General features: G+C 53.3%; 12 protein-coding genes across 12 annotated transcripts in view; 6 read left to right on the top strand and 6 right to left on the bottom strand.

Moving 5' to 3' along the window:
- OT_ostta02g01900 (Phosphatidylinositol 3-/4-kinase, catalytic domain) overlaps positions 1-758 on the bottom strand; it is a gene marked incomplete at both ends in the record, with an annotated part of 1797 nt that extends 1039 nt beyond the window's left edge. Inside the window, one exon of the mRNA XM_022985043.1 lies at positions 1-758. This exon is cut by the window's left edge and continues 1039 nt beyond it. Within this exon, the coding sequence (XP_022840735.1) occupies positions 1-758 (758 nt within the window).
- A 128-nt stretch (positions 759-886) lies between these two features.
- On the top strand, positions 887-1564 carry OT_ostta02g01890 (Vesicle transport protein, SFT2-like; the record flags this gene model as incomplete). Its single annotated transcript, XM_003074956.2, has 1 exon — positions 887-1564. One exon carries the CDS (start codon positions 887-889, stop codon positions 1562-1564), a length of 678 nt encoding a protein of 225 aa, XP_003075004.2.
- A 59-nt stretch (positions 1565-1623) lies between these two features.
- Positions 1624-2571, bottom strand: OT_ostta02g01880 (Ankyrin repeat-containing domain; the record flags this gene model as incomplete). Its single annotated transcript, XM_022985042.1, has 1 exon — positions 1624-2571. The coding sequence occupies one exon, from the start codon at positions 2569-2571 to the stop codon at positions 1624-1626; it is 948 nt and encodes a 315-aa protein (XP_022840734.1).
- Positions 2572-2956: 385 nt separating this feature from the next.
- Positions 2957-4237, top strand: OT_ostta02g01870 (Bromo adjacent homology (BAH) domain; the record flags this gene model as incomplete). Its single annotated transcript, XM_003074955.2, has 1 exon — positions 2957-4237. One exon carries the CDS (start codon positions 2957-2959, stop codon positions 4235-4237), a length of 1281 nt encoding a protein of 426 aa, XP_003075003.2.
- Positions 4238-4920: 683 nt separating this feature from the next.
- Positions 4921-10094, top strand: OT_ostta02g01860 (HEAT repeat associated with sister chromatid cohesion protein; the record flags this gene model as incomplete). The annotated part of the gene is made up of 2 exons (XM_022985041.1): positions 4921-5592; positions 5625-10094. 2 exons carry the CDS (start codon positions 4921-4923, stop codon positions 10092-10094), a joined length of 5142 nt encoding a protein of 1713 aa, XP_022840733.1.
- A 70-nt stretch (positions 10095-10164) lies between these two features.
- Positions 10165-11016, bottom strand: OT_ostta02g01850 (P-loop containing nucleoside triphosphate hydrolase; the record flags this gene model as incomplete). The annotated part of the gene is made up of 1 exon (XM_003074951.1): positions 10165-11016. One exon carries the CDS (start codon positions 11014-11016, stop codon positions 10165-10167), a length of 852 nt encoding a protein of 283 aa, XP_003074999.1.
- Positions 11017-11244: 228 nt separating this feature from the next.
- On the bottom strand, positions 11245-12609 carry OT_ostta02g01840 (Beta-ketoacyl synthase, active site; the record flags this gene model as incomplete). Its single annotated transcript, XM_003074950.2, has 1 exon — positions 11245-12609. The coding sequence occupies one exon, from the start codon at positions 12607-12609 to the stop codon at positions 11245-11247; it is 1365 nt and encodes a 454-aa protein (XP_003074998.2).
- A 3060-nt stretch (positions 12610-15669) lies between these two features.
- On the top strand, positions 15670-17468 carry OT_ostta02g01820 (Forkhead-associated (FHA) domain; the record flags this gene model as incomplete). Its single annotated transcript, XM_022985040.1, has 2 exons — positions 15670-15673; positions 15730-17468. 2 exons carry the CDS (start codon positions 15670-15672, stop codon positions 17466-17468), a joined length of 1743 nt encoding a protein of 580 aa, XP_022840732.1.
- A 151-nt stretch (positions 17469-17619) lies between these two features.
- Positions 17620-19260, bottom strand: OT_ostta02g01810 (Choline/Ethanolamine kinase; the record flags this gene model as incomplete). Its single annotated transcript, XM_022985039.1, has 12 exons — positions 17620-17763; positions 17813-17859; positions 17910-18063; positions 18111-18191; positions 18241-18282; positions 18335-18364; positions 18417-18475; positions 18524-18558; positions 18607-18762; positions 18812-18885; positions 18940-18988; positions 19052-19260. The coding sequence occupies 12 exons, from the start codon at positions 19258-19260 to the stop codon at positions 17620-17622; spliced, it is 1080 nt and encodes a 359-aa protein (XP_022840731.1).
- Positions 19261-20071: 811 nt separating this feature from the next.
- OT_ostta02g01790 (Phenylalanyl-tRNA synthetase) lies at positions 20072-21356 on the top strand (the record flags this gene model as incomplete). Its single annotated transcript, XM_003074947.1, has 2 exons — positions 20072-20180; positions 20239-21356. 2 exons carry the CDS (start codon positions 20072-20074, stop codon positions 21354-21356), a joined length of 1227 nt encoding a protein of 408 aa, XP_003074995.1.
- A 214-nt stretch (positions 21357-21570) lies between these two features.
- Positions 21571-21863, top strand: OT_ostta02g01780 (RNA polymerase archaeal subunit P/eukaryotic subunit RPC10; the record flags this gene model as incomplete). Its single annotated transcript, XM_003074946.1, has 3 exons — positions 21571-21625; positions 21689-21781; positions 21841-21863. 3 exons carry the CDS (start codon positions 21571-21573, stop codon positions 21861-21863), a joined length of 171 nt encoding a protein of 56 aa, XP_003074994.1.
- Positions 21864-21942: 79 nt separating this feature from the next.
- On the bottom strand, positions 21943-22323 carry OT_ostta02g01770 (DNA-directed RNA polymerase, subunit C11/M/9; the record flags this gene model as incomplete). Its single annotated transcript, XM_022985038.1, has 1 exon — positions 21943-22323. The coding sequence occupies one exon, from the start codon at positions 22321-22323 to the stop codon at positions 21943-21945; it is 381 nt and encodes a 126-aa protein (XP_022840730.1).
- Between the last annotated feature and the right edge of the window lie 1331 nt (positions 22324-23654).

The following is a 23654-nucleotide window of genomic DNA, read 5'->3' as shown; positions in this document are numbered from 1 at the left end:
TTGTCCCCCGACGCGGCGTCATCCCCCAACGCGCTCGTCCGCGCGCGCTCCTTCAATCTATCGACGATCACCTTCAGCGCGTCGTCGCACCTCCGCTTGGCCCTCCGTAACGCCTTCGCGTCCGACCCCTCCCCACCGAGCGCGTCCAAGACCTCACGAACCTCGACGTAGTTCAAAATCACCCCTCGCACGTCCTCTTCCGACGCATCGATCCTCTGCGCTTGCCCACGTCCCATCGCGCGCGCTAACTCCTCCAGAGCCGGAGCCGTCCGCAGCGCCGAACTCAACGCGCGCGCCAACCCTCTCGCCCCTCGCAATCGCTCCGCCGTCTCCCTCCGCGCGCTCAAGCGCTCGTGCGCCCGTTCACTCAACCTCTGCGCCGCACGCGCTCGCACCCGGACGTCTTCGCACTGTTTCAACATCTCCCGCGTCGCGTCCCGAAGCGCGCCCGCCGCGCCCGCCGCGCGCGTAAACGTTCCGTAATTGTCCCGAACCAGCCCCTGCGCGCGACTCGCGCACGCTCGGAGCTCTTCGCACACCCGGGCGTGCGCGCGCGTGATCCCATCGCCGTTTCTCGAGCGCACCGCGCGCGCGAGGACGGCGTCGACGTCGAATTCGTCGTCGCGCGATGTCTCACGTCGGGCCATCGGATCGACATTCGTCCCCACCGCGCCCGCGTCGTCGCCCGCGGCGTCGTAGTACCGCGCTAAGAGCGCGCTGGTGCGTCGCGCGCGCGCGTCGAGCGGGTGCGCGGACATCGGTCGCGCTCTGACGACGTCCGAAACGCGGCGAGTGGTTCGACACGACGCGTCATCCGTCGACGCGTCGGCGCGTCCGCGCGCTTTGAACGCGCGACGGGCGCGCGGGCGACGCTTGGCGACGCGGGATGGCCGACGACGGCGCGCGCGGGACGTTGGCGAGCGATTGGCGCGCGTTCGCGCTGGAGACGCAGCGGTCGTTTGAAGATTTCGCGAGCGCGAGCGCGCGGGTGGCGCGCGACGCCTCCGCGCGCGCCACCGCGGCGTCGAGGGAGGTGGTGAATACGTCCGCGACGTTGGCGCGAGAGACGTCGAGCGCGATGGCGCACGTGGACAGGGATCGAGTGATTCGATTCTTCGCGTGCGCGCTCGCGAGCGCGTTCGCGTACGGTTTGGGATTCTTCGTCGGTTTGCCCACGCTCCCGCTGGCGCCGGCGAAGTTCGGGTTGTGTTTCACGACGGGGACGATGTGCTCGCTCGCCGCGGTCGGGGCGCTGCGAGGGATGGAGGGACAGGTGAAACACATGACGAGCGAGGAGCGGTTGCCGTCGAGCGTTGGGCTTTTGATCACGACCGGGATGACGCTCAGGGCGGCGCTGTGGATGCACTCGTACGTGATGACGGTGTTTTGGAGTGTTTTGCAGGCGTTCGCGGTGGTGCACTATCAGGTGAGTTACTTTCCGTACGGAAGACAGGGGTTGCGGGCGACGGTCGCGGTGGCGACGCAAATCGCGTCTCCGGCGTGCGGCGGGTGTTTCCGCGCGCTCGGGTTCACGACGCGATCGAACGGGGTTTTGCCCGTGTAATCGAACGAAAGCGTAGATGGTGATGCGTGTGCAATTGTGTCCACCTGTATTTACCTGTATCAATCGTGCCTCACGGCGCGTAAGACGCCGACGAAGAGGACGCCGACGGCGCACGCGAAGACGAGATATCTTCTCGAGTCGTTCTCCTCCATCATCGTCGTCACCCACGAACCGGTCGATGCACCGGTCGATGCGTCAACGAATTTGCGCTCTAAGTCGTTGATGTGATCGGTCATCATACCCGCGACGTCGTCCGCGACGTTTGAATCGTAACCGACGGCGCGGAACCGGCGAAGCGCGCGCGCGGTGAACGGCCTCGGAGAGTTTTTCTCAAGCCACTCAAACATGAATAGTTGCCCGAAGCGCGCGGCGTGGACGTAATACGTCTCTGACCAGCGAAAAATGGCGTAACGACGAAGCACTTCGAGCACGCGCCAGTGTCCACCCTCGCACGCGCGCTCGGCGCAAATTTTGAGATCATCCGCGCGCACGCCGTCGCCCTCGGCGTTTTGCAACGCGTAGCGCATGACGTGCGCGTGTCCACCCGCAGCCGCCGCGTACGCGCTCGTGATCGGCACCGCCACCCCACAATTCTCACACAAAAATTTCACGCATCGCAAGTGCCCCCCCTTCGCCGCCGCGTACGCGCACGAGGCGTCGACGTACTCGCGCAAATGATTCGCCAACGTCGTCGTCCGTCCAACCGCCGCCGCCGCGATCGCCGCCCGCCGTCCCCCACCCCCATCTCGCAATCGATCGCACCGTAACAATCGGTCCAATATCGCCCCGTGCCCGTACCGCGCCGCGGCGACGACGCTTCGGTCGTCCACCGCGCACGCGCGGTCGAGGCACGCCCCCAACGCCCGGGCGCTCCCCATCTCCACCGCCAACAGGCTCAGCTCGCCCTCGTCGCCGTGTCGACACCGATCGATGATCACCGACGCGTCCGTGCGCGCGCCATCGAGCGCGAACGCGTCCACGGCGCGCGCGAACGTCGACGGATCCATGCGCGCGCGCGCACCGCGGGGTGCCGGTTCACATCCACCACCCCCGTCTCGGGACCGTCGGCGGGGGCGTCGCGCGCCGTCTCACGGGGCGTGCCGGGCTAAAATACGAACGTGCGCGCACGAACGTCCCGAGACACGCTCGGTTGGGTGACGTTCAAATCACCTGTTGAATCACGACCCGACACCGTGTGCGTTGAAATCACCGTCACGACCGATACGTCGTGATGGAGCCGACCGCGCGAGGCCCGGGTGAAAGTGTCCGCGTCGGACACGTTGGTCCGTCTCGCATCGGTCCCGCCCCGGACGATTGGACGATCGACGCCGAGCGCGCGCGCGGGCGCTCGCGCGAGAACGCGCTCGGGTGCGCGCGCTCGAGCGATCGTCCATGCCGCGATCGCCCGTCGAGGGCGACGCGCGATCGCCGACGCCGCGCGCGAAGGCGATCATTCTCTCGCTCGCGGCGCGATTGGTGATGAGCGGACGAGACGGCGTGACGGCGAGAGAAGTGGCGGATGCGATGCGGGAGACGACGTGCGCGCGATCGCGGGCGACGCTGGATGGAGATGGGTCGAATGGGACGAATGGGACGCGAGCGGCGGAAAAGACGTTGGAGGCGGCGACGACGCGCGGGGAGGGGTGGGTGAAGCGCGGTCGCGAGGACGTCCAGGGCGGGGAGACGATTTATGACTTTCCGGGTCGGGAGTATCGACCACCGAGGTCGTGGTTGGGGGGCGGGGGGGGTGAGAGAAAGGGCGGGACGCGGAAGAGGGCGCCGCACGCGAGCGTTCGGGACGTCTTGCGGTTGTGTCACGAAAAGGCGGAGACGCGCGCGGTGGAGGATGTCGTGCGTGAGAGAGGGTTCGGTGAGAACGCGACGTCGCCGGAAAAGCGAAAGGCGCCAAGAACGGTGAATCCGCTGACGGTTATCGCAGAGCGAGAGAAGTCACGTCAAGAGGCGAAGGAAAAGGCGAAACAGAACAAGTCGAGTGGTAAGTCAGCGAGCGGCGGCGGGAACACGACCGCCACGCAAGATGGAGGGGCAAAGAAGAAGCGTAAGGTGGATCTGGCGAACGAAAAGGCTGGGAATCACCTCGCGTTGGTGTCTTGGATAGGTAAGGGTAAGAAGGACGGCGTCCGGTGCGACCGAACCTTTTACGACGGGTTCACCCGCGACGGTGTCGAGTTCAAGAACGGCGATTCGGTGTACTGCTTACCCGAGCGTGCGACAGAGGACATGTACCTCGCACAGATTCAGCGATGCTTCGAGGACGAGGACAAATCGATGATGATTGAGTGTTGCTGGTACATGACGCAAGACGAGGTCCTCGCCTGGGGCGGAGAGATCTCCCCCAAGACCTCCCCGGACGAGATCTTCCTCGGTACATCCGTGGATGTCAACCCAATCTCTGCCCTCGAGGGTCTCGCCCCGGTTCGCACGCGGGAGCGGTACGAGAAAACTGCCTCTGTGCGGAAAAAGGTGACGGATCCCGCCGAGCGCGAGCTCTTCGCCGCGCGATGCTATGTCCCCGTCCACGGTTACAACCCCAAGAGCAAGAACGCGGCGCAGAGGAAAGCCGGGACGTTTTACCCTCTCGACCACGTCCCCGGTCGCGGGTTCGTCGTGCGCTGGCCCGCGAGTAAGAAGTCAAAATCCAAAAAACACTGAGCGTCCACTCTGAGGCGTGCACGACTTCAATAAAATACATTTCTAGACCCTAATACATACTTAACCATCCGCGAAACTGGTATAATTTGCGCGGGAAAGCTGTCTGTCGAAATCGCAAAGCGCTCGTTCAAACTACCACATCCTGCCTCTCGTTTGTCGTGATGCAGCCAGCTGCCCCACGCTTCACTGCGCTCGGCCCGTGTGAGCACCATCGCCCGTGCGCACACACGCTGCCCACGGTCGACGCGTCGCACGTGGAGCTTCTGGACGACGACGACGACGACGAGATTTCCAAATCGATCGATGATTGTTTCTCGTCGACGACGACGCGTCGTGAGACCACGAGGGCGCTTGCGACATTGATCGCGGAAACGGATGTTTCTTACCTGTGCGTTGCGCGAAATTTCACGCGATTCGAGGCTCGGGGGAGGACGGGACAGAGCGAGAAGTGCTCGCGGAGTAGATCTCGAGACTTTGAGACAAGACGACTGACGTCAGATGGACGGACGCGATTACGAAAACGTAGATCCACCACGTTAAGGCAAAGACGGCGAAAGTACGCTCGGGCGGATGCGGATCGGTGTCCAATAACGGCGGGAGTGACGGAGGCGGATGCGGGGTGTTTACAAGCGAGCGCGCGGGCGACGCTGCCGGCAACAGGCGACGGATCGAAGGAGCAGGAGATGACGGAGGCGATCGAAGGCGTAGAGGAGCGCGCGAGCGGTGAAGTGGCGGTTCCGCCGTCGCTCGCGCCGCGAGTGGCCATAGTGGCCACGGAGTTGATCGGATCGATCGACGGCGAGGCGTTGGTGGGGGATTTTGTGCGCGCGGCGGAGGATTTGAGAGCGCGCGCCAAGTTGGATGGCAACGAGGATAGGGTCGACGAAGACGTAGACGCGACAAATGTGCTCTCGGTGAGCGATATGCGCGATTTCAACTCTAGGTGTGAGACTCTGCGCAAGCGCGGCTTGCTCAAGGGCGTGGGTAAGAGGGAGATGGTGAAGGTGTTGGCGATGCTCGAGTGCGTAGCAAGGAGCGGAAGCGACACGCTCATCGGCGTAAACGAACAGACACGAGGGATAAACGCACAGCGCGCGCTCAAAGCGGTGGAGGCGATTGGGGCATATTTCGTCATCTTGTCCGCGTCGGACATGCCGAAGGAGATATACCGCGAGGAGGGAATTGATCAAATGATTGAGTACACAAAGAAACATTTAGTGCGAAACGTCTTCGTGTTCTACAACGCCGGGTGTTGGAACGTCCATCGCGGCAGCGAGGACAATAAAGGCGACGTCGCGGACGATCCAATGAGTACGAAGAAGAAGACACCGGCGAGTAAAGGGAAGTTATCGGGAGCACTTTTTGCGCAACCGCGTCTACGTCCAAGACGAGTGGGTCCCTGGGACAAAAGGTTGCGAAGATGTTGGAGGCAAAAATAGGCGTCGCTCTCACAAACTTGGCGGGCTTGATCTCAGTGCTGTCGCTTCCCGATGCGACTGTGTTACAGCTCACGTCGTTGGCTTTCTCTACGTTTGAGATTGAAGACGGCGTGAGCTTTACGCAGATCAAAGCGGTGGAACTCGTCGCAAGCATCTTTTCGCATTATTCAGAACATCGCGGATTCGTGATAGACAACATCCTGAACACCTTGATGAAGCTTCCGACCGAGAACCGTTTCACGCGAGGATTCAACGTTCCCTGTGAAAAGGAAATACACATTCAAGTCACGATGGCTCTGCTGATGAAGTGTCTGCAAGGCACCGTTGAATTCACCGACGTCGAGAAACCGACCAAATTGTCGACCGGTGAAGAGTCGAAGTCAACGGATGTTCACACTCGCGCATTCGGGTCAGCGTTTTACTGGACCAACTACTTTTGGAACGATTTACTGACGAAATGGCCAAAGACGAAAGCGGTGGAGAACGAGCGTCAGGTTCGATCCGTGATCAACAACGCGCTCGGAGACGCTCTGGCGTGCAGAAATCTCCCAGAGTGGCCCGTGTCGAATCTTTTGGTTCTTAACCTCGCGGGCAATCTCCTCGGGAGTACTGGTTTACAGTGTAAAGACTCAAAGATTCGAGAGGTCGCTGTAGACTTTCTCGGACAAGTTGCGTCAAAGCTTCGGGCGGATACGAAGGCGGACCAAGCGAGTGAATTTTCGCGCAAACTGCCTCGAGTGGAGGATTTAGATTTCACTTCCAACGCCGAGACGCTGTACGAACGCGCCATACATTTCGCGTATCAGGATTTCTTTATAGTTCAGAACAAGGTAGCGTCGGTGGGAGAGGCTACGGCCGTGGTGGACTACAACGAGGCCAGAGCCGAAACATTTGTGCTGGAATCAATTCTCGTTCGATACTTGGCTGAGAACAATTGCGGCGGCGCTTCGACGACCTCCACGCGTGAGAATGAAGAAGACGTCGATGGACGACCTACCAGCGATGAAGGTACTGAACCTGCCGCGCACGCTCGCTTGACGCTGAACACGTCCGCGATGTCGTACCACTTGTGTCAATGCGCTCGGGACGCAGAGCGCGCGGGTATCGGCTTTCGACAAGACCTTGAAGCGGGAGGATCGCGGTCGATGTACAGCGCGTTGTACGCTCCCATGGTACGAATCGCCGAGACCGCTCGTAGCGCCGGTCGAGGATCACATGCGAGTCTTCCTCGCGATCTCGCGGTGGCTCTGTGTCTGCACCTCAACTTGCGTCGACCGCTTGCACGTCAGATTGATGTACTCGTGCAACGCCTGACCAGTATGCTCGACGATCCGAGCGTCCTGGTGCGAACGAGCGCGACGAAAGCTATCGGAAGTATGGTGTACGAAGACTCGCAGCTTTTAGAATCACCAGAGATCGTTCGTGCGCTCCAATTCAGGTTGAAGGACACCGGCTCGTCAGTGCGCGCCGCCGTCGTCGACGTCATCGGTAAGCAAGTGGTTCAAAATATCGATTTGGCGGAAAAATACTACGAGCTAATCGAAGATCGCGTGTCCGATGTCGGTGTCTTCGTGCGCAAGCGCGTGGTCACGATCCTCCAAGAGTGCGTACGCAATCCACGGTTTACAAAAAGAGATCAGGCGATGCAAGTGCTCGCGTTTCGCATATTAGACGAAGACGAAGGACTACGATCACAAATCGTGAAATTTTTCCGACAAGTATGGTTCTCGCCGTTCGGTTGTGGCTCCGATTCTGACGATGATCGTCGCGGCGACGATGAGGGCGATGAAAACCGTCGCACTTCCATGGCTGACGATTCGTCGCATCTGGCCATCCTGCGCGACTGCGACGGCCAGGAGAATGATGCCGTGGCGGATCGAGCGCATCAGTTTGTCAACGTCTCCTGGAATATACATACACTCGTCTCTCGGAACGGCAAGCAAAAACTACCTTTGCTGTCGTCTTTTCCGATGGTTGCCATTCTGAGCGCGGTGTTATTCCCGAGTGAAGATGAGAAGCTAGATGCCTGGGTCAACGTGAGCAGCATGCAGGTAGTCGCGCGAAAATTGGCGTCCCAAATGCTACACGCTCTCATCGAGAGTGAGTCGGAAGAGGGACGTCGGTTCAATGCGCTCGACACTTCCGCGGATGTGGAAGAAGAGGCGACGGGTGTCGTCCTTGAGGACGAGCTAGTCGCGGGAGTGACGCCGGATGCGGTACCAATGAGCGTCAAGTACGCCCTCGGCTTGCACATACTCACCGTCGTGGACCCAGTGCTGTGTCTACCCAAGGGTGACACGACCTACTTCGCCGTCGCGTTGCAGCCGTATCTCAAGCGTGTGGACGACCGCACACCCTTCGTCAGTGAAAAGCTGCAGTGCTGCATGTCCGTCATACACATGGTCGCCAAACACGCCGGACGTCTCCCATCGAAAGTGGCAAAGGAAGTCGAACGAGATCTTCGCATCCTGCTGCTCCGTCATCACGATAAATCAGTGATTTATTACGCGTGCAAAACGTTGTGCGCCGTCGCGGAGACGCGCGGGAGCAAAGACAGTGGAACAATATCCATGCTCCAGCGTTTCATCTCAATCATCCTCGAGAACATTCAAGACGGCAAGCCACTCAGCAAGCAGAATAAATCTCACTGCGCTCGGTCGTTGTACGTGCTCGGTAACATCGCCAGATTCGGTGCTGACGTTATCGAGGCCGCCGTTGAGCGAGGAGATTGCGAAATCACGATTCAGGATCTCCTTCGTGTTTTCCGCAAGGCGCTCGAGTCTCAGCCTGACGGCGAATACGAACTCATTCGAGATGCTCTCGGAGCGTGCGGAGATTTATTCGTCGCTCGACCTGAATTGATGTTCAATAAAGAAGGCGGCTTCGGTAAGGGTAGCTTTGACGCGATCATGCGAGCCGCGCTAGCGACGGACTCCGAGCGCTGCCTCAAGGAGCAGGCGCTATCAAATCTCAACGAGTTAATCCACGAGGAAGAGTTCCGAATGACGGCCACGTTTGGCGGCGGCAACGGCGCGAACACCGCTGGAGAGAACGCTACCGTGGCTTCGACGAAGGGTTCAGTGCTCAAGTCGGCTGAAAAGCGCTCGCGAGAAGCGGAAAGGTTGCAAATCGTGAACGGTCAGAGCGATCGGTCCATTGCCGGCGGCATCGCACAGCGCTACTGGGAAGACGTGTTGACGCTGTGCATTGATTCCGCCCACATCGTCCGCTTGAAAGCGCTCCACTTGGTCGAAGTCATTCTCCGCCAAGGATTGGTCCATCCGGCAAGCGCGTTCGCCACACTGATTGCGTTACAGGTCGATCCAATTCCGAGCGTCAAACGTTTGGCGCGCAAGCTCCTGAAGGCGCAGGTGCAGCGCCACGGCGAATTCTTCGAGCATCAACTCACGAACGGCGTCGAGCTTATGTACACGTTCAAGAAGAGACTCGAAAACGGCGTTCGTCGGCGCCGCGGGAACGCACAAATGAACGCTCCCGACGCCGCTAGCGGGTTTGCTTTTGTCTACGGATTGGTGAACTCCTCGAGGACGTCTCGAAACGCTTTTTTGAACACGCTCCTGCGACGCTTCGAAACATCGAGTGGGGCATCGGACGCGCTTTTCTTGCGTTTCCTCGCCAGCGTCGTCACCGAACTTCCATTCACGTCAGTGGATGAGGCGCTGTACGTCATCTTCCAACTCAACCGAGTGCTCTCACTCAAGGGCGGTCTCCTGCTCGAGCACCTTAACCAAGGTGTGCAGGCTTCCGCGACGAAACCCGAAGAAACCGTGCCCGAGGACACGTTCAGGAAAGACGTCGAACTCGCGTCCGCTCTGATTGTCGTTTTACTTCTCAAGTCGCACATCAAAAGGGCGTACGAGTTATCAGATGCGCGCGTGGCCTCGTACGTCCCGACGGAGGCGACGAGAAACGCCGAGGTGGTACGATTCAACTCGGACGTCAAGTTTGAGACCAGTGAGCTCGTAGATGCCACGGCGGGCCAATCCCTTCACGCCGCGCGAACCGTAGTGGAGACGTTTCGCGATCTCATGACTCGAGACGCAAGTGACTTCGCCCAGGACATGTTTAAGCGGACGGCAACAAAAAGACGGGGAAGAAAAGCCAAGGCGGATAGCGCCGGCATGGAGAGTGATCTAAAGACGAGTACTCCGAAACGTAAACGCGGACGCGTCGTGGTTTACGACGAAGACGAAGACGAAGACGAAGACGAAGACGAAGACGAAGACGAAGACGAAGACGAAGACGAAGACGACCAAGATGAAAACGACGCGGCGGCTCCCGGTCTCCAATCCGCCGGAATTAGATTGACGAACAAGCACGGTCGAAAATCAGCGTCGACGAACGCGAAGTCGCCGAAAAAGACACCCCAAAAGACGCCGAAGAAACTGAGATTCTAGAAACTACACATTAGCCTGATTTACAATTAGTAGCGCGATAGCATAAGAGCGTGCAACAAACGAAAACGATTCATTCCCATCTTGGTGCGACGTCACCTCGGCTCTCATCCCTACCAAGCCTGAGGTAGCACGCCCGACACGCCGGCGCGTACTTCTCACTCCCACCCACGCTCACGACGTCCTCTCCGTCGCCGAGATCAACGACGCGTCGACTGAATGAACTCGCGCGTCCGCACTCGGCGCACGTCCCTCTGAGCCGCGTCACCGAATCGCACATAGGAATCAAATCTAAAACCTCCCCGAATCGCCGTCGACGATAATCCCCGTCCAATCCCGCGATATAGACGATTTGTCCTCTCTTCTCCGCGCACTCAAGCGCGAAATCGATCAACCCAGGCATGAACTGTGCCTCGTCCACGGCCACGACGTCCGCCCGCTCGAGCGCCTTCGCGTCCTCCGAGGCAAACGTCCACCCGTTCTCCGTCCCGATCGCTCGCACTCGAGCCTCCCCGAAATCGCAACCCTCGATCGTATTACACACGCCCTCCTCGTCGCCCGTGAACGCGTCGCCGTCGTGCGTGACCAACGAAGTCTCCGCCCGTGCTCCGAAGCGCTCGGCCTCGAGTGAAGACGTGATCGCGAACACCGCGTTCCCGCTCGATCGCGCAGTCGCGAGTTTCCGAGCGAGCGCGGAGGTTTTCCCGGCGAACATTGGTCCCGTGATGACGTGTATCTCCCCGACGCGCGCGCGCGCGCGTCGTCGCGGACCCACTTCGTCGGCGATTTCTAAACAAACGTCAGCTCTGAGATCTTCGTCGCCTTTGCCTCGGCGCGCGAATGGGAGTGGGCGCCCCGGGCGTGAGGGAAGAAATCGCGACCGCGAGGATACGGGCGAGTTTGGCGACGCGAACGCACGTTCCATTGCGGTCAAGTTCTGGCCTCAGCAATGATTGTGTTAAGTGGAGCATGTCAAAATAGAGGGCGCGTCGGCTCGAAGTATCGTCCAGAAATATTAGCTTGGTGACTCTACATATGTTTCCCAAGTTTCTAGATTTTCTTCACAAAGAGAACCTGCTTATAGTTAGTTAGAGACATGAAAGCGCGAACGAGGGCTCTCTTCTCGACTGCGTCGCAGTCACTGCGAACAAGTTTAACCTTCAAACGGAGCAAAGATTACGCACGAGTTGTGGCCACCGAAACCAAACGAGTTGCTGATGGCTGCCGTCACCTTGTGTGCTTTCTTTTCGTTCGCACAAGTATCAATGCCGTTAACAATAGGCTCTTGTTCTTGTTGGTTGAGAGTGGGATGGAGCGACCCCGTTTTGATTGCCATTATGCAGGCAATCGCCTCCATACCGCCCGCTGCCCCGAGACAGTGACCAATCATCGATTTTGTGGCATTCATTTTCACGTTTTCGACGTCTTTAAAGACCTTGCGAATGGCGTTGACCTCGGCGACATCACCAACAAGTGTAGACGTAGCGTGCGCATTGATGTAGTTGATGTCAGATACCGTAATACCTGCATCTTTGATGGAAAGCTCTATGCAAGTGGAGACGCCTAGGCCGTCAGCTCGAGGATCGGTCATATGGTGCGCGTCGCACGTGATGGCTCCACCGAGATATTCCGCGTGAATGCGTGCGCCTCTCTTCCTTGCACTTTCCAAGCTCTCCATGATAAGGACACCAGCACCTTCACCCATCACAAATCCGTCTCTCGATTTGTCCCATGGGCGGGAAGCTCCTTCTGGATCATCATTGTTTTGACTGAGTGCCCGACAGGCCACAAATCCACCGAGACCGACGGGAATGATGGGAGCCTCAGAACCACCTGCAACCATGATGTCAGCATCTCCTTTCCTGATGTGGCTCGCGGCAGCGTGGAAGGCGTAGTTTGCCGTCGCGCAGGCCGTCGAGATTGAGTAATTCGGTCCCATGAAGCCTTTTTCAATAGCAAGCATGGCACCACCCATGTTCGTGATCGCATATGGGATGAAGAATGGAGTGATTTTTTTTGGACCCTTTTCCACGAGTGCCTTCACGCCATCTTGAAAGACTGTCAAGCCTCCCATACCACTACCAACGAGGACTCCAATGCGCTGCTTGTCAATATTTTCGATGGCAGCGGCGTCAAGACCCGCGTCTTCCAATGCTTTATTCCCAGATACAAGAGCGTATCGGAGGCAGTCGTCAAGGCGCCTGTCGTTCTTCTTATCAATGTAGCCCTCACTGTCAAAAGCGCGAATTTGCGCTGCAAATTTCGTCGGAAAGTCAGTGGTATCGAAGCGATCGATGGGGGCGACTCCACTCTGACCAGATAGAAGCTTGTCGTAATACGTATCATAGTTGTTCCCGAACACTGAGCACAAACCCATACCAGTGATCACGACTCGCTTCTTCGGATCCGTTTCACGCGCCATAGCCACAGTGGCGCAGCGAGATTTTGATTTTGGTCGAAACGAACCAGCGACTAAGATGTTATGCGTCGAGTGCCTACTAGTCAGCGAGTTCATCATGACGGCTACGAAGTTCGAGTACTTGCACGTCCGGAAGCTGTAAACAAACAAAAGCGACGCTAGTTGGTCAGTACGGCCCTTTGAAAACAATAGTCACATAAAAAGTAGAAAGTCGTAGACTGAGCTACAACTTTGCAACGCATTCATCGCAATAGACACGCACGCGAAGTGCGAGATAACGTTCGCTTGGAGCAGATAAGGGCGTGTCGGATCAAAAGAAAGTTTGAAGCACATCGTGTTACGCTACGAAGTCGCGATTCCAAATGGAGTCGTACCTTATAAGCTTAGCTATCGCTGTGCTATGCGACAACCGTTAGTGCGCGCGACGTCGGCTGGTGTGTAGTCACAAAAGCCCTGCATTCAAGCCTGCCCGGTCAGGTAGACAGGTTCTTTTAACATCAAACCCGCATCCGGACTATGTACGTTTCGAAGGGCTGGGGGCTGGGCTGGGTCCCCCGAGACTAACGAGTCATGATTCGTTGACGAAATACTTATTGTGTATCTTTTAGTAGAATCACGTCACCGTGTCACATCTACTACCGGGTGTTCCTACCTTGTTGAAAAAAACACGTTCGCCTCGCGTCTTCTCCACCTAGGTTGGTCGCATCACGATCTATGAGTCGTGATGCTGACGCCCATCACGAAGTTTCGGGTCGTGATGCAGATCGTGATGCCGATTTTACCCAACCTAGGATTCTCCAGTGGAGATTCTCCACCCTTGTCTGTTAGGATTATTGCAGGCTAAATACGGTTATATAGCCTTCCCGAGTCCTGAGTACGTAACGAGTTATGACTCATTACATGTAGACTCTAATTCGAGGCAACGAGCTTACACATTATAATAATCATCAGATCTTTACGCACAGAACACGCTACGACGCGATCACCACGGGACCTTAAGCTTACATTGTCGCCCAATTACCCCGAATTACCCCTATTACCAGCTAATATATCTTGAGTCATAACTCGCCAAACGCTGCCGTCATTTGGAGGCAGAGAGACCCACCCTTGCGACGTAATAGTTCTTTTCCGCGTACAATACGTATTTCGTCAACGAATCATGACTCGTCAGTCTCGTGGGACTCCTCTGAAGGGGGATTTTGACTAATCTCGGGGTAGGTTGTGCACACCTTTTCTTGAGTCATAATCCGTCACGCCATGTATGGGTAAACAGTATGATCGGGGTACTCCAACTTGTGTTTTACCTTGTACAAATTTCGGCAAGTTTTCGCAACACGCGACATGTGTGCGCGGATAACGCGCCGACGAGGCAGCGAGGACGTGCGTCGCGATGAACAGTTGTAGATACATGCATGTCACATCAGATTCATCCAGTTTCTGTGGCATACGACGGACATAGCGACGTGCTCACGCAGTTCCTCGCGCTCTGGTACTCCACCCCAAGCTCTCAAGAAACCACGTCTAAACCCTACATAAACCCTACATAGGGTTTAGGTATCTTTTTCTCGCGAGTGTTCTACGCGCACAAGCGCTCGACGTGTCACTTTCATCCGCGTTACGGGCTTCAGAAAGGACTTTGAACGCCTTGTGTTGTCCATCGTATCCATTAAACTGTGGTGTCAGCGCGTATTGCACGTGCTGTGCATGTGTCATCAACCCTAACTAGGGTTTGGTTAGGGTTTAGGTAGGGTTTGGGCAGGATTCAAGGTGTCTCCTCACGGCTTTGTCAGGGTGAGGTTGTTCTGCCTTCTACATTCGACTGAGCGATTTCTTCTCGTGAGAACGTCAATGATCCGATAGTGTGTGATGGATACTACGTGTGGCGAAGCATGTGCACGTCCTCGCTGCCTCGTCGGCGCGTTATCCGCGCACACATGTCGCGTGTTGCGAAAACTTGCCGAAATTTGTACAAGGTAAAACACAAGTTGGAGTACCCCGATCATACTGTTTACCCATACATGACGTGACGGATTATGACTCAAGAAAAGGTGTGCACAACCTACCCCGAGATTAGTCAAAATCCTGCGAAGGGGCGTGGCTAAATCTCACCGGGAAGCAACTTTTTATCAAAATATATCACCTAAATATATCCACGTGAGATGAATCAGGCAGTTTTGCGTCATGGAATCGCTCAGACGTGCGCCCATTACGTTCGACATCACGCTGCTGTCCTTCCTTTGCGAGCAGAAACTCAAATACTCTAAACCCTATATAGGGTTTAGTTAGGGTTTAACTAAACCCTACATGTGTTCATCGACGCCAAATGCTCGTCGACACGCATCGATTCGACGTTCGCGCCACAGCAGATGCTCAAATCGTGCACAGAAAGCATTTCACACACGCGCTTCTCGACGGTAAGCGTGTTTGATGTTCGAATGATGTCGGCATTCACGAATGCTAAACCCTAATTAGGGTTTGGTCAAACCCTAATTAGGGTTCGGAGCGTCTTATGAAAAGTCCACGCGTGTCAGCACCAGACGAGAGTTGCAACGTCGATGGCGCGCGTTGTCAGCAAATCGGCACCATGGAAGTCATTGATTCACCAAGAGCAGGTGTGTTGTCATCGTTTCAAGTGTTTGTACCGTATTCATCGTAGATTCGTCATTCACACCGCTTCGTTTCACACCTTTAGGTGTCGCTGCTGTTGTTTGTCACAAATTTTCAGAAGGTTAAAACACCCGAAAGTGGCTCAACGTCCGGGGAGTCCCAAAGAAGCGTGGAGTCAGGACTGGTGGTGTTTTTGGTCATTTATGCCGTTTTTATATTTTTACAATGGCTTAACTCTGTCTAATGTACGATCAATAGTTTGATAAAAAGTTGCTTCCCGGTGAGATTTAGCCACGCCCCTCTGAAGGTGCGATATATAAATTTCTCCTAACATAGTATAGACTATGCGCTGAAATATTTTTTCCTCATGGGTATAGCCATATTCAACATAATTTGATCCAGTTTGCTTCCTCTGCCACACTTCGCCCGACAATGTCGGGTCGACATCCAGTTCGTGCGAGCCAACACCCGTGCACTACAGCTCGCGCCGCATGGGCCGTAGCGCTCGAGTATCGTTGAGTATTAGTTGAAACATCGTGACTTCCGGTGAGAATGGGTACGCTTATTATCATCACACCATACGTCGAGTCTCACGCACTGTTTTCCGAGCAGGTATCAAGGAAGGCTTGTCCGAGCTTTGGGACGACTTAATGTCTTACCGGACGCTCAAGGTCGTAAAGATCAGCGACAAGCGATTGGCCTACGTTCACAAAACTCTCATGGCGGCTATTCTTTGCTACGCGTTAATCTCTGTGATCGGAGCTCACACATACATGCTTAAGGAAAAGCCCCGTGTGTACATGTCAACCACCATAAATGATACCGTCAGAGATCTCAGCGTTACCGACGCCACAACGCTGGAGCAACTTTACTGCAACTCGTCATTTGCAAACTTTGTGGGTGACTCATTGGTTCCAGAGGGGGCGTACTTAAATAACAAATGCGTCACTTACATACCAAGCTCACAAATTGTTGAAACGAACGACGCGGCAACGTTTGTTGCGACGCACATACGATCAAGAGCATTCACGAGGTGGTGCGAAAACAATGTGACAAAAGTCGGCTGCAGTATTAAATATAATCCCGACGAGAATCAGTTTCCACTCGATCCGGATAATCTAATTTTACAATTCCGCCCACGTTTTGTCACGAGTTGGGGGTATAACGGGTATCCGTCAGAAGTCATCGTCTACGATTCTGCATTCACGGCCTTCAAAACGTTCCTCACCACGAACACGAATAGTACGGAAAAATATCCTATCATGTACCTGCACGAAGTTCTTCGCCTGGCAGGAATCGGACTTGATGACAGGAACGAATTAGATGTCTCAACTAGCTTTTCCGCGGAGTTTCCAATTTACCGTTTGACGGGTGTGCGCTTGAGCGTTGAGTTGACCTTTAGCAATTTCCGCCCCATGTCACATTTCAAGCCGTTTGATTTCACGCCGCAAGCGACGATGAGCATACAGCTAAACAGCAAAGGAAGCTTTGTGACGAGTTTGGACACAGTTCACTTTTCTGGGCGAGCTGAAGATATTTCAGAAAGCGGAACTATCATGGAGTATAGAGGAGTGCAGTTGGAGTATGGCGCAAAGGGATTGATGGGTAAAGCTGATCCATACACGGCTATGATGGCAATCATGAGCTGTTTTATCATGGTCTCAGTTGCAACAACTGTAGTTGATATCATAGGCGCTTTTATATATGACTCGTTCAAGGATGACAAAATAGAAGATGACGGCGAGCGACAACACTTAGAGCACATGATTTTAAACTTAGAGACTGTTGGGGTTCCATTTGGACATGACGATTTGCAGATTCTTCCGAATGTGTCAATGAAGGAGTTTCTACAGTTGCTTCAGCGCGACATTGTGAAGTTGAATGCTTTGGCCCATCACATGAGCCGCGACCTCGCCGCGGCTGGATTGAATCAGCACACCATGTCCATTCAGCAAACATCAAAACAGGCAGGTGGGATGAAGTATAAGTGTCGACTCATCGCACCAGATAGAACGGATATTTATCTCACTGGAGGACCGCAAACTATCGGACGTGGTCACGGAGGTTGTGACTCAAAGCGCATTTCCCACAAGCAGTTGAGCATAGTGGCGAATATACAGACAGGCGTTGCGTTGGTCAAGGGTCTGCACACGAAGAACGTGTCGGGAGTGGCACTGGCAGGTGGTGCCTGGCAGACGCTAGGCCCCAACGATGAAGCTGAACTTGAGGCCGGTGATATGATCACACTGCTTTTAGACCAAAACGAAGATGAGACAAGCGCAGACGGTGTTTTCATTTACGTTGTCGAAAAGTTAGAGGAGTTGCAGAATAAGAGCTGGTTCAGCTTTTAAGGTATGAGGAAGAGGGGCTTGTTGCTGCAGTGGGTTGTTGCTGCAGTGGGTCGTTGCTACACGACATTGAGACTAATGAGTATGGCTTGAAGATGATGGCTGAGAAGTTCTCTCAGCAGCAACTGCATGCCAAATTTGATGATCTATTTCACTATGTTCTTTTTTGTAAAAGATTTCCAAAATATTCCAGCTTCCAGCGCGTTCGTCTGTAGTGTGACCATCTATCATGAAATAGTGCAGCATTACGCTCTGTCTCCGTGTCCATCGTCGACAAAGTTGCGAAGAATAACGCTGCCTGTTGAAGAAGATCACAGCTAAAAGATTCCATTTGATAGCAAGCTTACCTCCAACCAGGTCAAAACTTCACACATCTGAGCTTCATAGAACAGCTCTTGGTGAAGAAGCATGAGAAACTAAAAGTGTTGCAAGTATGTGGCTCACCAGAAACAGTAAATTTCGAAAGCTCAGCTCGTCTGTGGTAAGAATCCAAAAACGAAAGTAAAGCGGCATCATAAAACAACTTCTCGCTGGTTCGGAAAAGCTTCATACTGTCAAACCCACGATAATTTGGGCCCGCTAGATCAATATCAATCAACTTCGCATGTTTTTAGATCGACTGTTGAACATCGATTGCTAGCATACCTTCATTGATCCTTTTTGCTCATGAATAATGTTCGAAGGTTTTAAGTCGCCATGACAAAAACACACATGGATATCAACCTTCTATGATTTTGTTAAGATATTTTGAGACCCATAACTAAATTCACTTTACTTGAAATATCGATTCTACTCTGAAAATTTCTTCCGTCAGCTCCTATGAAGAAACTTGTATAATGGTGCTTGTGTCAACATTGAACAAGTCAAACCTGAAGTGATATATGGCCGCTGATTGCTCCCTTCACAAAAAAAGTGAGCGCTTCAGGTGCGGGTAGATGTAAACGCAAATACCTTTCGTTGCTGTAGTTCGAGGGTCATTTGATGAAGCCAGCTCCAAATGAGAGCGTCATCTATGCGAAATTAAGTCGAATGCTACAACTATAATTCGCACCACGCACTATCAGCCATTTCCAACGAATGCAGAGTGGTTATCCTAGACCATCGTGACAAAAGTATCTAACAATGATGAAGCTTTGCGTACAGTGCAGCTAGCGGCTCGTGAAATGTATCATTAGTCATACTCTCTTCTCGAAGAACATCACCTTCCAAGTACTGACTAACGATGATGTCTTCAGTACTCGCAACAAACAGTGGAGTTAGACCACTTCCTGCAAGAGCTCTGTGTGTCTGAACACAACTAATATAAACTATGGAAAAAATGAAACTATTATTCAGGACGGTCACACCTTTGCATGCCCGTTCGCATCTTCGACAAAGCACTATACTTTTTCACAACATACACTCCGTCCTGACTTGTAATCTGGAAAACAAATTAAACTTGTGCGGCTTTGTGTGCAGCTGTGGTACTCCCCACCTTGAAAACACTGTTACAGAAACCTTCCGTAAACTGAGTCAAACTAATTCTGCGGAGTAAGTCACTTAGACATCTTCGAGCAGTGGCAACCAATCTGAGTAATAGACCGCACCTTCGTATGTCCTTCAAGCACAGTTCACGCTGTAGCACAAGTAGATCAGCCTCAGTCAAACCGTGAGACTCACCTGCAAAACGAAGACAAATTCGTCTAGGGTGCAGTATAAAACGCCCGAATCTGCTCGCGGGCGACAGAGCATTCTTTGCGACGCGTGGTATCAGATATTTCGACTCGGAGGGGCCGACTGAAATAAGTGACAACATGATGGCCGCAGTGTGATCAATCGCTCAGCGTACGAGTTTTCTTACTCGGACCGGCACTACTCGCTCTTGTCGCACGCTGCGAGTGGAACGTACGGGTACACTGGTTGGTACAAGTATGTGGTTCCGCGGGTCACGGTGACCCGGTCAACGGTTCGTGGTTCGCATAGTCTTTTGGTGACTTGCCCGTGGTTTTACAATGGCTTAACTCTGTCTAATATACGATCAATATTTTGATAAAAAGTTGCTTCCCGGTGAGATTTAGCCACGCCCTGGGATATGTGGGTGAGTCGATGGCGTGCCATATTTACATCGATGTAAGCTTACATCGATCGATGTAAGCTTAAGGTCCCGTGGTGATCGCGTCGTAGCGTGTTCTGTGCGTAAAGATCTGTCGTTTCATTAAAAGTCTAAGCTAGTTGTCTCGAACTCTAGAGTCTACATGTAATGAGTTATGACTCGTCACATACTCAGGACTCGGGAAGGCTATATAACCGTATTTAGCCTGCAATAATCCTAACAAAATCACGTGATTTCAATAACTTTATGCTAATTTTGGTGCTGTTACCCCCATTTTTCGATAACTCGTCGATAACTTTAGTTATCATGAACGGTGCTGTTAGTCGGCCTTAGTCAAAATCCTCTGAAGGGGTGTGATAGAAACTTTTACAATATGTGACTGACCCGAGAAGCCATACTTGCAACCCGACGTCACTGCGTGTGCTGGAGTGTTCCACGACACGCCCGAGCGGAGCAAACGCAATAGCGTCTACGAATGCGCAGTGCTTTGAAACGGCAATGCCTCGCGCGTTTTATGCACAAAGCATATCGCGCGGGAAGCCGTGGTTTTCCGGGCGAGGGGATACTGCCCTGCGCTTGTGGGGCAAAAAAAGCGCAAACGCCGCGCGCTGTCGCTCGCGAAGGTGGGGCATTTTCTTTCAATGTTTGTACGAACATAGTTACTTATGACGACTTTGGCAGATGTGTTCATCGATGTCCCCGAGAACAACGTTACCGAGTACATATATGATAAAATTGGTGCAAACTTGCACCGTAAACCAGAACATCCGCTGTGCATACTGAAGAGCGCAATAATGGACTATTTCGATGAAAGTTACGGTGAAGGTAATTTTACAATGTTCGATGACTTGTGCCCGGTGGTGTCTACCTACGACAATTTCGACTCTGTCCTGGTGCCTGAGGACCATGTATCACGTTCCTTGAACGATACATATTACATCACCTCAGACACTGTCTTAAGATGCCACACGTCTGCTCACCAGCTTGGTCTTCTGAAGCAAGGAGAGACACGATTTTTGGTAACTGGTGATGTGTACAGACGAGATTCTATTGACGCCACGCACTTTCCCGTTTTTCATCAAATGGAGGGAGTCAGGGTATTTAGCAAAGAGGAAACATCGAAGAGCGACCTCACCCCACACGAGCTTGCAAGTCAGGAACTAAAGAATACGCTTGAAGGTCTCGCGCGGCATTTGTTTGGCGAAGTAGAGCTTCGCTGGGTGGATGCATACTTTCCTTTCACGAATCCTTCATATGAGCTTGAAATATTTTTCAACGGCGAGTGGTTAGAGGTTCTTGGTTGTGGTGTGATGGAAAAGCGAATTCTGCGTGATGCAACTTTCGCGGAAGAAGAAGCTTGGGCATTTGGCCTAGGACTCGAACGCTTAGCCATGGTGCTCTTTGGTATCCCTGACATCAGACTTTTCTGGACCACCGACGAGAGGTTTACTAAACAATTCAAGCCTGGAATGTTTCGCAGTGGTGGCGTTGGCATGCAGAAGTTTAAAAGTTACTCGAAGTATCCTCCATGCTACAAGGATGTTTCATTTTGGCTACCGAACGACAGTAGTTTCACAGAGAATAATCTCTGCGAAGTTGTACGCGCAACGGCAGGTAGTCTTGTTGAAGAAGTCAAGCTAATCGATGAGTTCTGCAACCCAAAAACAGACAGGGTGTCCAACTGTTACAGAATCACTTATCGGTCCATGGATAGGTCACTGACGGATGATGAAATTAATGCATTACAAGAATCCGTACGGGTCTCTCTCGTTGAGGAGATGGGTGTGACCCTACGATAGGCGTGTTATTAAAAGATCCCATTGATCGGTCTGACCCAAACCCTAAAGTCGTCACACGTCCTCAGTTGACGTCGTACTTGTGAACCCACTTCGCCCGAAGTGCGCATCTAACACAGATATCGTGAGGTTCGGCGAACATCGTCTCATTCTACGGCTGCAGTGGTACTGTCGCCTTCGTCGTCGGCACAAGTAGTCACAGAATCGAACGTGCCCGATGTACCATGAGCAGAAAGCCGGTAGCGGTGCCGGCGTCGCGTATAACTGCGGAGGTAAGCATTGAAGAACGCTTTTACACCGTGTCCTACTCACTTTTACTCACTTCGCGCTGGTAGATTGTGGATCTGAAGTACTTCTTCGTCCCGGCGATGTTATAATTTGCAGAGAGTGTGGGTATCGCATCCTATACAAAAAAAGAACGAAGCAAGGTACGGAATTCACGTTCAGCTAACCTATTTTGTCAAATTTACATTCTTTCTACTGTCAGTGGTGCAGTTCGAAGCTAGATGAAGGGCTATCCGTCGTGTAATCAAAACTGTATTCCAGTCACCAGCGTACACGCCTACTCGCTTCACGTCAAGTCAGTAAATCACGCAACTGAGCCCGTGTCTTTCCATTTATGTCCACACGATATACATTGAAAAAACAAAGACATTCCTTCTGTAGTGGTCTGTGAGAAAAATACCGCCTCCTTTGTATCACACAGTGCGCACTGGACGTCCTTCGAGTGTGGCAGGGTTGGATCTGTCCTTACGTCGTGCAACACTGCGGTAATCTCGGAGGCTGAGTGGGAGATAGTTCGTCTATGCACGCAGCTATCACTCGCAGCGGCCGTGAAGTCGCAGTTACGACAAAAGTATACCAATCTCTTGTTTTGCCGATCTTCTTTCGGGTAAAGCAGATCGTTACTATTTGGACAAAATCTCAGTGGCACTGTGCCAGTTTGAGGAGCACCCTCGGCATTCTCCATCGTGCTCGGAATGACGTACGGTTTCATCCACACTGATACGTTCGTTATTGCGCTGCGCTTCGCGCACTGTATCGAGGCTCCGTCACGTCAGAGGCTCACGAAGTGAAGGGTCGAAAGTAGGCCTGCACTGGGAAGCTAGGTTGGGTAAAATCTGAATCACCTTCTAAGGCCGACTAACAGCACCGTTGTTAACTTTGACCATAACTCCGACTTAATGACAGAGTTATCGTCATTGGGACTAACAGCACAACAGCTGATTTCGATAACTTTTCCATAACTTTGACCCCCTCCTCGTTAACTCAAGAGCTGACTCGTCAAAAGTTATTGACAAACCTTAATTTTGACGATAACTTTCCCCGAAGTTATCGTCAAAATCACGTGATTTCAATAACTTTATGCTAATTTTGGTGCTGTTACCCCCATTTTTTCGATAACTCGCCGATAACTTTAGTTATGAACGGTGCTGTTAGTCCGCCTAAATCACCACCCGAAACAAGGTGATTTGAATCACCTTCACCACCCATGGAAGATGATTTGACCTTGGAGGAAATTGTCCGATTGTCCGAATTTACATAAAAAAATTTACATGATGGGCTAAATAGAGGTATAATACTTAATTGGGTGCATCTCGCCGAGAACGCTTGCTCGCGCGCGTCACGCGGGCGTCCGAACGCTCGGTCTTACGCGTGTGCGCGCACTTCTCGTCGCCGCGACTCACGCATAGCTTGCAGCGATCGGCGCCTTCGCGAACGAGTTGAGTAGAGGTAGCATCGGTCGGGGCTGATGGACCGTTGACCGGGGCTGGTCGACCGTCGGCCTCTCCAAGAGACTTGATTTTGACGCGCGAACTTCTCAACAGCAGGCAGCGGCTCGGCAGTAATGGGAGTACCCCCTCATACTGTTTACTCATGCATGACGTGACGGGTTATGACTCAACAAAAGGTGTGCACAACCATTATAGGTTAAAATTAAATATGCGACTTCGGTCTCCTTAAGTATATATTCTCGTCGTTTCGTCGCCTTTTGATCTTTAGGCCTCTTTTCATTTGTGTGCGATGCCTCTTTTAAAGGTCTATCCAACGCACTTGAGTTTGCTCGATTCGATGCTGTACTCGCAAAGTTACGTCCGTTCGGGTGTCACGGTTAGACTTTTGACCCGAACCTGATTATACTTAACGACGACGCGGCGGCACGTGGCGACGCGCGCGGGGCTCGGAATGGGTTAAACGCGATGTGCGCGATGGTGGACCTACGCGTTCGTCCAGATCAAGCGTCTGATGGCGATTCTGACGACGACGGTGACGACGACGGGTGCGGTTGTTCTCGAGAGA

The sequence above is a fragment of the Ostreococcus tauri genome (assembly GCF_000214015.3).
Source record: "Ostreococcus tauri WGS project CAID00000000 data, contig chromosome 02, whole genome shotgun sequence".
Lineage (NCBI taxonomy): Eukaryota > Viridiplantae > Chlorophyta > Mamiellophyceae > Mamiellales > Bathycoccaceae > Ostreococcus > Ostreococcus tauri.
The sequence above is the reverse complement of the archived record's forward strand: the minus strand, read 5'-3'. Positions and strand labels throughout refer to the sequence as shown.